Below are 17,770 nucleotides of genomic sequence, written 5' to 3'. Positions count from 1 at the left end.
TGATTCCGTGTGCCATTCTCTCGAAGTCGGCTTCCAAGATAGGGGGAAAACCTGCAGACATTCCCTGGGTAGGTGTGGTGGGCTCATCGGATTGAGATTATCTAGTGAGGGGGAGGTATTAAGGTTGTGGATGATGGTCTCAAGTTTATCCTTAAAGAACAGTGCGAGATTATAGCAGAGTATTTGTGTAGGAGGGATAGTTTTTTTGGCACAGTCGGGATGAATAAGATTGTTAAGAATCTGGAAGATGCTTTTGGAGCTATTGGCGGCATTGACTATGGTGGAGCAGTAGTAGGTGGATTTGCACTCAGCAATTGCAGATTTATATTCCAGGAGCTTGTTTTTCCAGAGTATTTTATTTGTGTCGCAATAGCCTTGCCTCCATTTCCTCTCAGCCTGTTTACAGGCTAATTTGAGGATTTTCAAGGATTCGTTGAACCATGGGGCTGATGCTCTGCCCTTAGGTTTGCATCTTTTTAATGGAGCCAGGGAGTCCGTAGTAGATGATATCCTCGTGCAAAAGGCCTTGTAGTTGTCCTCAACCGAGTTAGCAGGGGAGAAGCTATCTTCCACGTTAAACACGGCACTAGTAGAACTCAGTTTTTCCAGGGCTTTCCAGTCTCTGTACATCTGTTGCTGATGCTCCCTCCATTTAAGGTGCTCATGCTTCCTCCACCCCAGGTGCTGATACTCCTAAGAACCCAGGTGCTGATGCTCCCTCCACCCCTGGTGCTGATGCTCTCTGTTCTCCAGGTGGTGATGCTCGATCCACCCAGGTGCTCAGTCTCCCTCCTCCCCAGGTGCTGATGCTCCCTCCACTCCAGGTGCTGATGCTCTCTACTAACCAGGTGCTGATGCTCGATCCACCCCAGGTGCTGATTCTCCCTCCTCCCCAGGTGCTGATGCTCCCTCCACCCCAGGTGCTGATGCTCTCTACTAACCAGGTGCTGATGTTCCCTGCACCCCAGGTGCTGACTCTCACTCCATCAGAGGTGCTGATGCTCCCTCCACCCCAGGTGCAGATGCTACCTCCACCCTGGGTGCTGATGCTTCCTCCACCCCGATTGCTGATGCTACCTCCACCCCAGGTGCTGATGTTCCCTCCATCAGAGGTGCTGATGCTCCCTCCACCGCAGGTGCTGATGCTCTCTCCAACTAAGGTGCTTATGCTCCCTCCACCCTCGGTACAGATGCTCTCTCCTCCCCAGGTGCTGATGCTCCCTCCTCCCCAGGTGCTGATACTCTCTCCAACCCAGGTGCTGATGCTTCCTCTACCCCGGGAGCTGATGCTAACTACACCCCAGGTGCTGACGGTCCCTCAACCTAAGGTGCTGATGCTCCCTCCACCCCAGTGTGCTGATGCTCCCTCTACCACTGGTGCTGATGCTCTCTCTTCCCCAGGTGCTGATGCTCCCTCCACTTAAGGTGCTGATGCTCACTCCACCCCAGGTGCTGATGCTCCCTCCATCTAAGGTGCTTATGCTCCCTTCACCCTCGGTGCAGATGCTCCCTCCTCCCCAGGTGCTGAAGCTCCCTCCTCCCCAGGTGCTGATGCTCCCTCCACCCCTGGTACTGATGCTCACTCCTCCTGAGGTGCTGATGCGCTCTCCTCCCCAGGTGCTGATGCTCTCTCCATCACTGGTGCTGATGCTCCCTCCACCCCAGGTGCTGATGCTCCCTCCAACCCAGGTGCTGATGCTCCCTCCACCCTCGGTGCTGATGCTCCCTCCATCCCAGGTGCTGATGCTCCCTCCACCCCAGGTGCTGATGCTCCCTCTACCCCAGGTGCTGATGGTCCCTCCATCGAAGGTGCTCATGCTCCCTCCACCCCAGTTGCTGATGCTCCCTCCATTTAAGGTGCTCACTGCTCATGCTCCCTCCACCCCAGGTGCTGATACTCCCTCCAACCCAGGTGCTGATGCTCCCTCCACCCCGGGTGCTGATGCTCTCTCTTCCCCAGGTGCTGATGCTCGATCCACCCCAGGTGCTGATGCTCTTTATTAACCAGGTGCTGATGTTCCCTGCACTCCAGGTGCTGCTGCTCCCTCCATCAGAGGTGAAATGAAATGATGAAATGATTAAGCACTTGTATAGCGCACGACTACCCGTAGGCATCTCGACGCTTATAAGAATACCGCCGAGAAACCCTTCCTGGCCTTTCTCTGTGAGGAGCCCACTCCTGGGCACCCCTAAGGTGAAGTCAGGCATCCTCAGCATTGTTGGGGGCGTTGTAGAGATCAAGCAAGCTATTGCCCAGAGGTGCAGAGTGGGACTAATGATTAGAATAGGCACCGAAGCGAGAATTATCAGGTCTGAGGAAATTGAGTCCGAGACACGCCGAGGCGGGAATTGAACCCTGGTCCCGGCCAGACTACTGCATCAGGGTCTGCCGCTCCAACCATTGAGCCACACTTCTCTACATGTGCTGATGCTCCCTCCACACCAAGTGCAGATGCTACCTCCATCCCGGGTGCTGATGCTCCCTCCACCCAAGGTGCTGATGCTCCCTCCATCTAAGGTGCTTATGCTCCCTCCACCCTAGTTGCTGATGCTCCCTCCATCTAAGGTGCTCATGCTCCCTCCACCCCAGGTGCTGATACTCCCTCCACCCCAGGTGCTGATGCCACCTTTACCCCTGGAGCTGATGCTAACTCCACCCTGGGTGCTGATGCTCCCTCAACCTAAGGTGATTTTGCTCCCTCCACCTAAGGTGCTGATGGTCCCTCCACCTAAGGTGCTGATGCTGCCTCCACCCCAGTGTGCTGATGCTCCATTTACCACTGGTGCTGATGCTCTCTCTTCCGCAGGTGCTGATGCTTCCTTCACCTAAGGTGCTGATGCTCACTCCACCCCAGGTGCTGATGCTCCCTCCAACTAAGGTGCTTATGCTCCCTCCACCCTCTGTGCAGATGCTCCCTCCTCCCCAGGTGCTGATGCTCCCTCCTCCCCAGGTGCTGATGCTCCCTCCACCCCAGGTGCTGATGCTCACTCCTCCTGAGGTGCTGATGCTATCTCCTCCCTAGGTGTTGATGCTCTCTCCATCACTGGTGCTGATGCTCCCTCTACCCCAGGTGCTGATGCTCCCTCCACCCCAGGTGCTGATGCTCCCTCCACCCTGGGTGCTGATGCTCCCTCCACCCTGGGTGCTGATGCTCCCTCCACCCCAGTTGCTGATGCTCCCTCCATCAGAGGTGCAGTTGCTCCCTCCACCACAGGTGCAGATGCTACCTCCACCCTGGGTGCTGATGCTTCCTCCACCCTGGGTGCTGATGCTGCCTCCGCCCCGGGTGCTGATGCTCCCTCCACCCCAGTTGCTGATGCTCCCTCCATCAGAGGTGCAGTTGCTCCCTCCACCACAGGTGCAGATGCTACCTCCACCCTGGGTGCTGATGCTTCCTCCACCCTTGGTGCGGATGCTTCCTCCACCTAAGGTGCTGATGCTCACTCCACCCTGGGTGCTGATGCTCCCTCAATCTAAGGTGCTTATGCTCCCTCCACCCTCGGTGCAGATGCTCCCTCCTCCCCAGGTGCTGATGCTCCCTCCTCCCTAGGTGCTGATGCTCCCTCCTCCCCAGGTGCTGATGCTCTCTCCACCCCAGGTGCTGATGCTTCCTCCACCCTGGGTGCTGATGCTCCCTCCACCCCATGTGCTGATGCTCCCTTCACCCTGGGTGCTGATGTTCCCTCCACCCCAGGTGCAGATGCTCCCTCCATCTAAGGTGGTCATCCTCCCTCCACCCCAGTTGTTGATGCTCCCTCCATCAGAGGTGCTGATGTTCCCTCCAATCCAGGTGCAGATGCTATCTCCACCCTGGGTGCTGATGCTTCCTCCACCCTAGGTGCTGATGCTACCTCCACCCCGGGTGCTGATGTTCCCTCCACCCCAGGTGATGATGCTCCCTCCACCCTAGTTGCTGATGCTCCCTCCATCTAAGGTGCTCATGCTCCCTCCACCCCAGGTGCTGATACTCCCTCCACCCCAGGTGCTGATGCCACCTTTACCCCTGGAGCTGATGCTAACTCCACCCTGGGTGCTGATGCTCCCTCAACCTAAGGTGATTTTGCTCCCTCCACCCCAGGTGCTGATACTCCCTCCACCCCAGGTGCTGATGCCACCTTTACCCCTGGAGCTGATGCTAACTCCACCCTGGGTGCTGATGCTCCCTCAACCTAAGGTGATTTTGCTCCCTCCACCTAAGGTGCTGATGGTCCCTCCACCTAAGGTGCTGATGCTGCCTCCACCCCAGTGTGCTGATGCTCCATTTACCACTGGTGCTGATGCTCTCTCTTCCCCAGGTGCTGATGCTTCCTTCACCTAAGGTGCTGATGCTCACTCCACCCCAGGTGCTGATGCTCCCTCCAACTAAGGTGCTTATGCTCCCTCCACCCTCTGTGCAGATGATCCCTCCTCCCCAGGTGCTGATGCTCCCTCCTCCCCAGGTGCTGATGCTCCCTCCACCCCAGGTGCTGATGCTCATTCCTCCTGAGGTGCTGATGCTATCTCCTCCCTAGGTGTTGATGCTCTCTCCATCACTGGTGCTGATGCTCCCTCTACCCCAGGTGCTGATGCTCCCTCCACCCCAGGTGCTGATGCTCCCTCCACCCTGGGTGCTGATGCTCCCTGCACCCTGGGTGCTGATGCTCCCTCCACCCCAGTTGCTGATGCTCCCTCCATCAGAGGTGCTGTTGCTCCCTCCACCACAGGTGCAGATGCTACCTCCACCCTGGGTGCTGATGCTTCCTCCTCCCCAGGTGCTGATGCTCCCTCCTCCCTAGGTGCTGATGCTCCCTCCTCCCCAGGTGCTGATGCTCTCTCCACCCCAGGTGCTGATGCTTCCTCCACCCTGGGTGCTGATGCTCCCTCCACCCCATGTGCTGATGCTCCCTTCACCCTGGGTGCTGATGTTCCCTCCACCGCAGGTGCAGATGCTCCCTCCATCTAAGGTGCTCATCCTCCCTCCACCCCAGTTGTTGATGCTCCCTCCATCAGAGGTGCTGATGTTCCCTCCAATCCAGGTGCAGATGCTACCTCCACCCTGGGTGCTGATGCTTCCTCCACCCTAGGTGCTGATGCTACCTCCACCCCGGGAGCTGATGTTCCCTCCACCCCAGGTGATGATGCTCATTCCTCCTGAGGTGCTGATGCTATCTCCTCCCTAGGTGTTGATGCTCTCTCCATCACTGGTGCTGATGCTCCCTCTACCCCAGGTGCTGATGCTCCCTCCACCCCAGGTGCTGATGCTCCCTCCACCCTGGGTGCTGATGCTCCCTGCACCCTGGGTGCTGATGCTCCCTCCACCCCAGTTGCTGATGCTCCCTCCATCAGAGGTGCTGTTGCTCCCTCCACCACAGGTGCAGATGCTACCTCCACCCTGGGTGCTGATGCTTCCTCCTCCCCAGGTGCTGATGCTCCCTCCTCCCTAGGTGCTGATGCTCCCTCCTCCCCAGGTGCTGATGCTCTCTCCACCCCAGGTGCTGATGCTTCCTCCACCCTGGGTGCTGATGCTCCCTCCACCCCATGTGCTGATGCTCCCTTCACCCTGGGTGCTGATGTTCCCTCCACCGCAGGTGCAGATGCTCCCTCCATCTAAGGTGCTCATCCTCCCTCCACCCCAGTTGTTGATGCTCCCTCCATCAGAGGTGCTGATGTTCCCTCCAATCCAGGTGCAGATGCTACCTCCACCCTGGGTGCTGATGCTTCCTCCACCCTAGGTGCTGATGCTACCTCCACCCCGGGAGCTGATGTTCCCTCCACCCCAGGTGATGATGCTCCCTCCATCCTCGGTGCTGATGCTTCCTCCACCTAAGGTGCTAATGCTCACTCCACCCCAGGTGCTGATGCTCCCTCCATCAGAGGTGAAATGAAATGATGAAATGATTACGCACTTGTATAGCGCACGACTACCCATAGGCATTCCGGCGCTTGTAAGAATACTCTGCTTAGAAGCCAACACTTCACAACACGAAAGCACCTTTTCCACAACATAATTAGCAATTATAGAGTTGAATTAATCTGCAAAGATAGAAGTTGTGAATGTTGACATTCGAACAAAGGTCTCTGCTTCCAGGATTTGCAAAGACTGGCAACTGTAAGTGTGGAAAGTACACATTTATTTATTTATTATTTAAAACATTTGTATAGCGCAGCTGTCACCTAGCAGGTATCCTGGCGCTGAGAGATTACTCCTAAGATGGTAAGTATCGGGAGACTGGGAGCGGGTTGTCGGAGAGGGAATTAAGGAAAAAGCCAGGTTTTGATCCGCTTTCTGAATGGAAGGAGTTGCGATGTTTGGCGAATATCGACATACAAACTGTTCCAGAGTTTAGCGGCTGCCACTCTGAAGGATCTTCCCCCCGTCCTGACCTTGTTGAATCTAGGTACCATGGCAAGGCAGGCTGAGGCGGATCGGAGAGTTCTGGTAGGGGTGTACCAGGTAAACATTTTTTGCAGGGATCTGGGTCCAGCTCCGTGCAGTGCTTTGAAAACAAGGCAGAGTGCTTTAAAAGCTACGCGTTGCTTCAAAGGGAGCCAATGTAACTCGGCTAAGGCTGCTGTGGCCGAGGATCTCCTGGTCCAACCGAGGGCTAGTTTGGCGGCGGCCGTCTGGACTCTTTGGAGTCTGTCCAGCAGAACAGCTGGGGACTCGAGCAGAAGTGCATTGCAATAGTCAAGGCGACTAAGGATAGTACACCTGACTATTAGTGCTCGTGCCTGTGCGGGGAGAAGTGGCATGACCTTGCGTAGAGAACGCAGTAGGGCCGAGCAGGTGGAAACTGTTTTTGCGACCTGCGTTTCCATGCTGAGCTTGTTGTCCATCATGACACCTAGGTTGCGGACAGTGGTGACCGGCTGAAGTTTTTCTGGGGCTTCCGGGGACCAGAATTCCGCGGAAAATAGGCGAGGAATCCGGCTACCAGCGCAGAACAGAACCTCGGTTTTGGAGGAGTTGAATTGCAGGGAATTTTTGTGCAGCCAGCTAGCTGTGTCTCTCAGGGAGTCGTGGAACGATTCCATGGGGATTGAGTCTTCCCCCTCCCAAGAGAGGATAAGCTGGGTGTCATACGCGTAGTTTATCGTTTTTAGCCTGTGGGATTTGATCAGAGTGACTAACGGTTTAAGATAAACGTTAAAGAGGATCGGGCTGATGGACGAGCCCTGGGGCACCCCGTAAGGTACTGGGGAGAAGGCCGATTGAAAAGGGGGAAGGGACACAGCCTGTTTCCTATCTCGCAGGTATGAGTGGAACCAGAGCAGGGCAGTGCCATCGACCCCTGCTTCTCTGAGTCTCTTTAGCAGAATCACATGGTTGACCGTATCGAATGCGGCAGACAGGTCCAATAAGATCAAGGCCACTGCATGGCCCCTGTCTGCGCGCATACGAAGTTCCTCCATGGCTGTAAGCACAGCTGTTTCGGTGCCATGGGCTGGGCGAAAACCAAATTGGAAGTTGTTCAGAATGTGATTCTGCTCCAGATGTGTCGATAGACAGGAGCTAACCCAGCGTTCAACAACTTTCGCCGGGAAGGGTAGGAGAGATATAGGCCGAAAGTTTGATAAACACTCAGGGTTCAGTGAGGGTTTCTTCAGCAGCGGGGTGATGAGTGCTTGCTTCCAGGGAGTTGGGACAAAACCACAACACAAGGATTGGTTGCAGATCCTGCAGAGAGTGCGGAAAAGTTCTGTTCCACACGCTTTCCAGGTTTTAGGGGGCAGAGGGTCGAGGGGGGAAAAAGAGGTGATTCCGTGTGCCATTCTCTCGAAGTCGGCTTCCAAGATAGGGGGAAAAACCTGCAGACATTCCCTGGGTAGGTGTGCTGGGCTCATCGGATTGAGATTATCTAGTGAGGGGGAGGTATTAAGGTTGTGGATGATGGTCTCAAGTTTATCCTTAAAGAACAGTGCGAGATTATAGCAGAGTATTTGTGTAGGAGGGATAGTTTTTTTGGCACAGTCGGGATGAATAAGATTGTTAAGAATCTGGAAGATGCTTTTGCAGCTATTGGCGGCATTGACTATGGTGAAGCAGTAGTAGGTGGATTTGCTCTCAGCAATTGCAGGTTTATATTCCAGGAGCTTGTTTTTCCAGAGTATTTTATTTGTGTCGCAATAGCCTTGCCTCCATTTCCTCTCAGCCTGTTTACAGGCTAATTTGAGGATTTTCAAGGATTCGTTGAACCATGGGGCTGATGCTCTGCCCTTAGGTTTGCATCTTTTTAATGGAGCCAGGGAGTCCGTAGTAGATGATATCCTCGTGCAAAAGGCCTTGTAGTTGTCCTCAACCGAGTTGGCAGGGGAGAAGCTATCTTCCACGTTAAACACGGCACTAGTAGAACTCAGTTTTTCCAGGGCTTTCCAGTCTCTGTACATGAATTCTGGTGAGGCGCTGTGTTTCGGCGTTCTAGCTTCTATGCTGGAAATGTAAAATTTGAGAAGAGCATGATCGGTCCAGCCCATAGGCAGGATGTCGTTCAGATGTACTAGCTGAGGAGTGGAGAAAATGAGGTCAAGACAATGACCTGCTGAGTGAGTAGGTTGCTTAACCAGTTGGTAGAGTCCCACGCTTTCGCAAGAGAGCAAAAGATTTTGTAGACCAGTGTCTAGACTACCGTTTGGCCAGAGGTTGAAATCTCCTAAGATGATTAATTTATTATGGGAGGTTGCCATGTTCGTGAAGGTGGTGAGTAGGGATTGTTGTTGTTGGGAGGTGAAGGTCCCCGGTGGGCGGTAACCGATAATTGCAGTAAAAGTGTCTCCAGTATGGATGCATAATGATGCACAGATGCATAATGACTGAAAGAGAAAGTGAATTGAAAGTCCATTTGGAGCAGCATTGCACAGCTGGACACAATGAATACAGAGGGTGCTGTAGGAGGACGGCTGAGGTCGTGTACAGGCGGCTATACATTAAGCTAACTCGCAAACACAGGTTGTATCAGAGCAGTAAAAAGAAACAAAATCTTGAGAATTGGGAAAATGGATGGAAATATGTCTTGACTGAGTAAAGCTGTGATTGACTGACTGAAATCAGGAGTAATGTCTTAGTCTTCACTTATAATCCCTCATTCTAAGCATGAAAGTTGAGGTAGGTGAGGCAACTTTGCCAGAAGGAAAAACTGCAAAATAGAGAACAGAGAGGTTGTTTCTGGACCCAACATCAAGGGACAGTAAATGTGGCTCCTCAGAGTGAGGGGACAGTTCTTCTAAGTTGGAGATGTCAGTCCTTCCTCTTTGATCCTCACAGACCTCCTCAGCCCAGGACATCCAGAGCTGGATTCCTTTTCACTGGCCTGACTCTGAAGTCTCAGAATACCCAACTCACGTAGAGCCTGGAACCAAAGAAAAGCACCATTTCATGGAAGGTGATAACCATGACATCACAGTGCTGACATCACATCTGAATTTAAAGGCAGGAAGAAACGTCACACTTGGCAAATATGAAGTAACATAACAGAAAGCGGATGCTAAATGCTCTACAATAAGCAGATCATTGAGGCACAATCTAAAAATTGCACTGAAAACAGATACTCAAAATGTCTTTGCAATTTGGAAAAATGACTAAACATCTCCAAGAACCATAATCAGAAGTGTTTTATGACATTCACGCTATCCATATCACAGTGCACTTTATTCTAAACCACACTGAATGTACAAAGAACCAAGAAAAAAGAATACCCAGGAGACAAGAATGCCCAGGAGAGCTCTTTTATTGAAAGTGTGCAGTCCAAAAAATACACAAAACTAAATATGTGTCAATCTGGACAGTGTTGTGTCAAAATGCAACCAAGTTCATGGCGCCGTATGATGCTCAAGCACACTGCGTCATAATCAGGGGTGTTTCTTCTGCAAACATCACTAACTTGCAAATGCTGTCACACATTTCTGTGCAAACTTCAAACCAAGACTTTTAGAAAAACGCTATAAGTTGGAAATGCAGTTGTGGACAGACGGTTTTTTGAATGCTGATGACATGTTTTTAACAGGTAAAATATGTTTCATTTTTCATACCTTGTGTTAAATATATGTTCCTTGGTTTATGCGGGTATCCAGCAGTTTGATTTCTTTTATTTTTAGGTCAAGCCTAGAATCAGCGCGCATGCGCTGCTCTGCGAGGCATGCTGTATTCTGTCTGTGGGCTATGGCCAAACCCACCACTTTTAATCGGTTCCTTCCGGTGCTTTTCCAACTGTGTTTGGTTTGTGTGGTGAATTGGTACCATTTATCTCTCCTTTGGGTGAGTTTGGCCCTGTTACATGGGTCATTTTGCTTCAGGGCATTTTGTACTTGGGTGCACTTTTTAAACTTTTGGCCAGAGGTCCGTGGATGTAATGGTCAAAGGCGGAGCCTGCAGGAAAGAAAACGCCTATCAGCAGAACTACGAGCTCTTCAGTGGTTCCGGCGCTCGGAAAGTTATGCTTTTTTGTATTTGGTGACAGTTTTTTAACATTATTCATAGTCGCTGTAGAACAGTGTTAGTTTCAGAAATGAAGTTGACGTCAAGCTCCTCCTCTCTTCCTGAACTCACCCTCTCTTTTAGTCCGTATATTCCTGCTCCGGGGCCTATAAACCACCCTCCCTCTTTTCATCTCTTCCCGCCTGCGTGCTGTGTGTCCCACCACTGCCGGCACCTGCTTGCATTTAGCAATACTGTAAATGCTTAATGCCTTCCCCCAAGGGCACTTTCGATTCACACAGCCCACCCTCTCGCCCCTTCTTCTGATGGTAGGAACCCGTTTATGTTTATGATCTTTTTTTTTTGTGCCCGGGCCCATTTTTGATCTAAATCCAACCCTGCTCTGTAGGGTCTCGACTGTCAATCCTGGTCTTTTACAAAGAGTTTAAAGCTCAAACGGGTCAAAAGATACTAAAACTTGGGCGCCCTCGGAATCTGGCATCTGTTGATTCTCCCTTAGCATCCGCGCGCTGCTAGTGTTATTATACAGGTGCTATTTCCCCACCGTCACCCTCCTTTTATTAATGCCCCCCCATAAAAAAAAAACCACAACCATAACAAGCAACCATTGGGACAGGCAGATAGAAGTTGCCAGCACTGAAAGGACACAAAAAATCAAGACATTATTTATTGTTAATACTTTTTTATTATGGTCGTTCAGTTGTAGATAATGCTTTTTTTCGTGATAGATAAGGTAACAAAAATGCTTCTGACACTTCTTTAGTATAACTTGTCAGCATGCTGCAGACTTCTTTACAGCACAGCTTAAAGACATAGGCAAAGTCAAGGGGCCTCATTTATGAAAAGTGACGCAACGCTGCATGAAAACAGCGATGCGTCACTTTTCATTGCGCCCTCCTTGCGACACCAATGATGCGTCATATTTACAGTATGACGCATCATTGCGCAAGGAGTTACAGATATATCAGTATTTCTGGCATATCTGTAGGCGCAAAAGTGACGCATTGCTGGAGTGTGTCCCAAAAGTGACGCAACTCCAGCAATGCCTCCTTTCACATGGGGAAAGCCCCATGGGAAAGGTTCAGCGTCAATTTTACGCCTGCTGTGAGGCAGGCTTCCACCTGTAGAAAGGCAGCAATAATTCAGCTTCACAGACTGAAGCCCCTGGGGACACCTCCCTCCCTTCCTCCTCTGGGACATCTCCTGCTCCTAAAACCCTTGGGGACATATCCCTCTTCTCCCTCCCTCAGGGACATCTCCAGATCCCCCTCCCTCCATCTCCAGCTGTCCCCTACGTCGGGATCTCCCGCACCCCCATCCCTCAGGGACATCTCCCACTCCCCCACCCCCTGTGGGGCATCCCCCGCTTCTCTCTCCTTCCTTGAGGACACCCCCCCACCTTGGGGACAACTCCCTTACCCTCCCCCCTCGGGAGTTCACAGGGATCAGTGGATGAAAGGAGGTCTATCAGTGGATGAAAGGAGGTGTGGAGCCCCCTGTGGGATGGAAGGGTTAATAGATACAGGAAATCATAGCAGGGTATGTAAGGGGCTAGGGGGCGCTACTGTCTGCCCCTCTCTGCCCTGTTATTGACCTGGTGGAGGCCGGGGGGGGGGGGCTCTGTTACACCATGTGCAGGTCTGATTCTGGACAGACCAAGAATAAGGGGTGCACCCCCCCAGTGAAGGTTCCATTAAAGGTGCAGAGATGCTCCAAGGTATCTGCATTGTACCAGGACAGCTGCCCCCCTTCATAGTCCAGGTACACCCCCAGCTTCAGGGGGAGTGGACGGGGGGGCAGGTTGTTGGGAGTGAAGGCGAGGGTCCTGTACTGATTACCATCCCCTGTGACCCCCACATAACCCCACTTCCCCTCATCCTGCACCTCCCAGTAATGTCTCCCTGAGGTGAACCCAACCCGCCCCAGCACAGAGGGACAGGGAGTGATTCTCTTGGGATTGTCTGGCCGGGGCTGTGGTCTGTCTGTCCATGTCACACGTCTCCCGTCCTCCGACAGGATCAGTCCTTGATGAGCCGTGTCTGGATCCAGAGTCACCAGCGCTGAAAAGAGAGGAGAGAGAGTTAATGACACACTGTGTGACCTCAGACAAGTCACCGTCCCACCCAGAGACCCCGGGACTTCAGAGAGAAGAGAGAGTTAATGACACACTGTGTGACCTCAGACAAGTCACTGTCCCGCCCAGAGACCCCAGCACTGCAGAGAGAGGAGAGAGAGTTAATGACACACTGTGTGACCTCAGACAAGTCACTGTCCCACCAGAGACCCCAGCACTGCAGAGAGAGGAGAGAGAGTTAAAGACACACTGTCTGACCTCAGACAAGTCATTGTCCCACCCAGAGACCCCAGCACTGCAGAGAGAGGAGAGAGAGTTAATAACACACTGTGTCACCTCAGACAAGTCACTGTCCCACCCAGAGACCCTAGCCTGCAGAGAGAGGAGAGAGAGTTAATGACACACTGTTTGACCTCGGACAAGTCACTGTCCCACCCAGAAACCCCAGCACTGAGAGAGAGGGGAGGGAGTTAAAGACACACTGTGTGACCTCAGATAAGTCACTGTCCCGTCCAGAGACCCCAGCACTGCAGAGGGGAGAGAGTTAATAACACACTGTGTGACCTCAGACAAGTCACTGTCCTGCCCAGAGACCCCAGCACTGCAGAGGGGAGAGAGTTAATAACACACTGTGTGACCTCAGACAAGTCGCTGTCCCACCCAGAGACCCAGCACTGCAGAGAGAGGAGAGAGAGTTACTGACTCACTGTGTGACCTCAGACAAGTCATTGTCCCACCCACAGTCACACGTATGCACTGATGTCCCCTCTATGCCCAGTGCTCCAACCCTTCCACTGGTTCACCCCCCATCACTGGTAATGATGTGCACTCCAGTCCAGGTGCTAATGTTTCCTCCACCCCACGTATTGATATGATGTGTAAAAGGTGCTGATGAGCCCTCAGACCCTGGCATGGATGAGCCCTCGTTCCTTGGCATTGATGAGCCCTCAGACTTTGGCATGGATGTGCCCTCCGCACTCAGGGCTGATGTTATGCTGATGCTCCCTGCATCAGACATGTTGTTGCACACTCTACTCTAGGCACTAAGATGACCCCCCCACCCTGGCACACAATCACTCATCACCCCGGTTGTGGATACACCCACCACTGAAGAAGCTGATATGCTCTCCGCCACAGCTTTTACTGTGCCCTCCAGCCAAGGAGTGGATGAGTCCTTGCCTCCAGGTGAAGATGACCCCTCTCTGAATCTTCTGATGCTCCCTCCACCCTGGGTGATGTTGCTCCCTTCACCCTGGGTGCTGATGCTCACTCCACCCCATGTGCTGATGCTCCCTCCACCCCAGGTGCTGATGCTCCCTCCACCTGAAGTGCTGATGCTCACTTCACCCCAGGTGCTGGTGCTCCCTCCACCCCAGGTGCTGATTCTCCCTCTACCCCTGGTGCTGATGCTCCCTCCACCCCAGGTGCTGGTGCACACTTCACCCCAGGTGCTGATGCTCCCTCCACCCCAGGTGCTGCTGATGCTCCCTCCACCTGAGATGCTGATGCTCCCTCCACCCCAGGTGCTGATGCTCCCTCCACCCCTAGTGCTGATGCTCCCATTACACCCGGTACTGATGCTCCTTCCACCCCAGGTGCTGATGCTCCCTCCACCCATGGTGCTGATGCTCCCTCCACCACAGGTGCTGATGCCCCCTCCATCCCATGTGCTGATTCTCACCTAAGGTACTGATGCTTCCTCCACCCCTGGTACTGATGCTCCCTCCACCCCAGGTGCTGATGCTCCCTCCATCCCATGTACTGATGCTCCCTTCACACTGTTAGAATAGAAACTGTTATGCTCACGCAGTGCTCTATGTAAGTTAGCATTGGCTGTACCATTTTCTTTCAAGGCAACCTTTTAGGCTGAAACTGATCTCATCCAATTCCGAGAAACGCACCCCTCTTGAGTTTTGTTTCTGTAACAATATGTTTTTTTGCAGTAATGAGTACACTGTTTTTATTAGCCCATACCTTTCTTACTAGATAGAGGCCCTCTCCCACTTGTCTGGTGGCCGGCCCAGGATGGTACAACCTTGGACTATGTTAGTTTGTGTAAGATACGAGAGTTGAAATCTTTTTTTAGTATTTCACTGTTCACCTGCAGCTGCCTGGAAAATTCCACTGTGGGCGTGTTTTTGCCCGGTTATGAAGTGCACTTAATGTATCTTTATGCTTTTTTATTTCATTCCTCTCTGTAGCACTCTTAGCGACTGTACAGATTGGGCTCCACTCTCAGTGCACATAAATAAAAGAGTTATTGGTTTGTATTCTCTACTGTCCGACCGACTCTTCATTTGGTACTGAAGTCCGAGAGGTGGTCATTAGTGACCTGGGTGGCCCCAAGCGGGTCACTTCCTTCTGTTGTCGCCCAAACAGGGAAACCTTCGGGGGATTGATCCATCCCCTTTCTGCCGACGGGAGGGAGGCTGAGGATATCGTCAGGTCAGACCAACGGCTCAGGGAGCCCTGCAAGAAGAGTGTATGTTACTCCCAGCTGCTACTTTTGTCCTGCCGGGCGGTGCCTCAACCAGTGGGTATCCGGACTGGAGCCCTGAATGGCGAAACCCTTGAATCTGACTGATTAGTCAGAAGAGTCTGCAGTGGAGAACTGGTTTGTTTGAACTACTGATATCAGGTAAGTTTGTTTTGGTTCTGTGTGGATATGGTACCATTGTGGCTTGAGTTTGTTACAGTCTAAGGACTTTTTTGACAAAAAAAAAAAGGTTTTGCAAATACTTTTCCAGGTGAAATAATGACTTTGTTTTCTTGGCCATGCCTGGCTTTAGCAAATTTTGGACTTTTTGTTGTCGTTGTTGTTCTGCAGATGCCCGGTTGGAAGAAGCTCAGCCGGAGCCTATTGAAGGCAGACCTCATTATGATATGTATGTGAAACATGGCCTTGGCCCTATTATGTTTAGTACATTATGGCACAAATAATAATAGTGGGACAATGCAGAGTTGCAGTGGCCTTTGACAGGCACCTTTGATGAACAAAAGATTGTTTTTTTACAGGAACAGTCGTTTAAGAGACGAAGTAGACAGTCAATGTTTGATTCTCTTCGAACTTGGCAGAAGAAGGTGAAATAAAGGCGGTTAAAAATGGAGAAAGAGGCACAGAAAAGGGAAAATGCAGGCATTGCCTCAGAGAGCTGTAGCATATGATAGAGAAAAACAGGAGACAGGAATTGAATGTGAGGATAGGAGATTTTGGTTACACATTGACAAGTCCTATTTGGCCAAAGAGGAAAATTATACTTTTGTAGAGGATTTGTTAGATACTCGAACCCCACCTCCTTATGCCCCGCAAAGGATATATCCCACAGTTCATTTACAGTCACTGCAGCAAGTTTCATCTGCTCTTGTTGCCTCCGTATCTACAGCTGTTATTTCAACAGCTTTGGCTATGGCACCCCTGCTCCTTCTCTGTCCTCGCCATCTTTGACGACTGTGACCTCTGTTACATCTACTGTTTCGACCTCTGTGTCCTCTGTTCTTTCTCCTCCAGTGCAAACATTACCCACAGTTGTACCTACTACCTCTGTTGCTTCTTCTCCTATGGTTATTCATCCTCCGATATTTCTGGATATTGACACGCCCGTACGAGGGTTTGAGGACAGGGATTGGGTGAAATACAGGAAATAAGTCGGTCCATTGGTTCACTCTGCAGTAGATGAGGATGAGAAAGAGGAATTAGCAAGACAGGCTATGAAGTGGGCTAGTAATGCGGTTTATGGCATTGTGGACATTTGGCAAGCTGTGCATTAGTTTGAACCTATTCTGCAGCAGCACGTTCTCCAACACATGTCCCCTACATTGATAGACCTTTGGCACACGCACAATAAAATAGAGGCCCCACAAGTGATATTTGATATTAGAGATCGCATGTATGTAGCCGACTTAGCGCCATGACAGGTGCTTGCAAATATTGCCACTATTGCCTCTTATAGAGGTCGATTGTATGAGTCCCACCAAAATCACTCAGTTGCCTATGGTGAAGTCCACCAAATTTATCATCCAGAAATACCTGAGTTGACGGATCGAAACAGAGCGGGCACTAGACCAGCTATGGCTGCTCGCTTCCAGGAGCAATGGGTTTATACTCAATGGAGAAGAAGTGAGGTTTTAGCCCTTCAGACTACTTTGCCCGATCGTAGGAAAAATCCCACTGACTATTATAAAGAATTAACAGAGGTTGCTTCTTCTACTGTAATGACTCTGGCTGATGTTGAAATGTTTATTGGTCTTCTTGTTCCGGTTGATATTTGGAGACAGGTACATACTCAAGATCATATTGCAGAATTGGGCGGCACATGGGATGTGATTAAAGGATGGAATCAGAAAAGAAAGCCAGGAGATAAACCCCGTGCTGAGATACTTGCTTTGCCTGGTCTTATTATTACATGCATGCATACACTTATTCCACCTAAGAAGGTCAGCTGGGACAGGTTGATGACTTGTCAACAGAAGAAGGATGAGAGTGTGCTCGATTTCTTTACTCGGTTTGAAGACAAGTTTTTGGATTATAGCAGACAGGATATGTCCACTGAGGGAGGAGTTTGTTTGTTTGTTGATCTGTTTGTTACTATTCTTCTTCTTGAAATAATGACTTGTTTGCAGGAATCTGAAAATACTTGGTCTACGACTTCTCCCTCTGTTATTTTGAATTTGGCCCAATATTATGAACACCGAGATCAGGAGGAGAAAGATAAAACTGACAAAAAACATAATGATTGGAAGATGAAGGTGTTATTGCAGCAAGCATTCAGGGGAAATAATAAGGGATGAGGAGGTCCTTCTTGACAACTTCCACCTACCAGGCAGCCTTCAACGACACCTTTGGGGCAGAATCAGTGTGCGTATTATGAGGAGGAAGGACATTAGTATAGCCAGTCCCCTGTGCTATTACAGAAGGTTGCCTCCCCTCGAGTACGGGGTTCTGGTGGTAGAGGTTGTGGGACCGACAGAAATCAGAATGCTATGGCTCCTGGGGGCCGTTCTGATAATAACTATTTTAATTACCCTAGAGATGGACAGTATTATAATGATGATTATGACATGGATGATGTTACAGGTATGTCTTACAGCTAGGATAGCCAGGGACAGGGTGAGGGGCCCGTTCAGATACCTGTAGATCAGCGTGGTCCTTATGTGACAGCGAATTTGCGAGGCTTGACTAAGGAGTTTTTGGTGGACACAAGTTCGACAAAGAGTTCTGTTTCTCGACATATGGTCCCCGGGGCTGCTCTTTCTGACCATAATAATGTTTTGGTAGGTTTTTCAG

At 51.2% G+C, this 17,770-nt stretch overlaps 1 protein-coding gene across 1 annotated transcript in view; it reads right to left on the bottom strand.

Annotated features, from left to right (window-relative positions):
- Positions 1-12,035: 12,035 nt before the first annotated feature.
- LOC147700526 (E3 ubiquitin-protein ligase TRIM69-like) overlaps positions 12,036-17,770 on the bottom strand; it is a 304,581-nt gene continuing 298,846 nt past the window's right edge. Inside the window, exon 5 of the mRNA XM_086929116.1 lies at positions 12,036-12,472. Coding sequence (XP_086785242.1) covers positions 12,036-12,472 — 437 coding nt within the window. The remainder of the gene's footprint in view (positions 12,473-17,770) is intronic.

This window comes from Lissotriton vulgaris, chromosome 7 (genome assembly GCF_964263255.1).
Source record: "Lissotriton vulgaris chromosome 7, aLisVul1.2, whole genome shotgun sequence".
Taxonomy (NCBI): Eukaryota; Metazoa; Chordata; class Amphibia; order Caudata; family Salamandridae; genus Lissotriton; species Lissotriton vulgaris.
The sequence above is the reverse complement of the archived record's forward strand: the minus strand, read 5'-3'. Positions and strand labels throughout refer to the sequence as shown.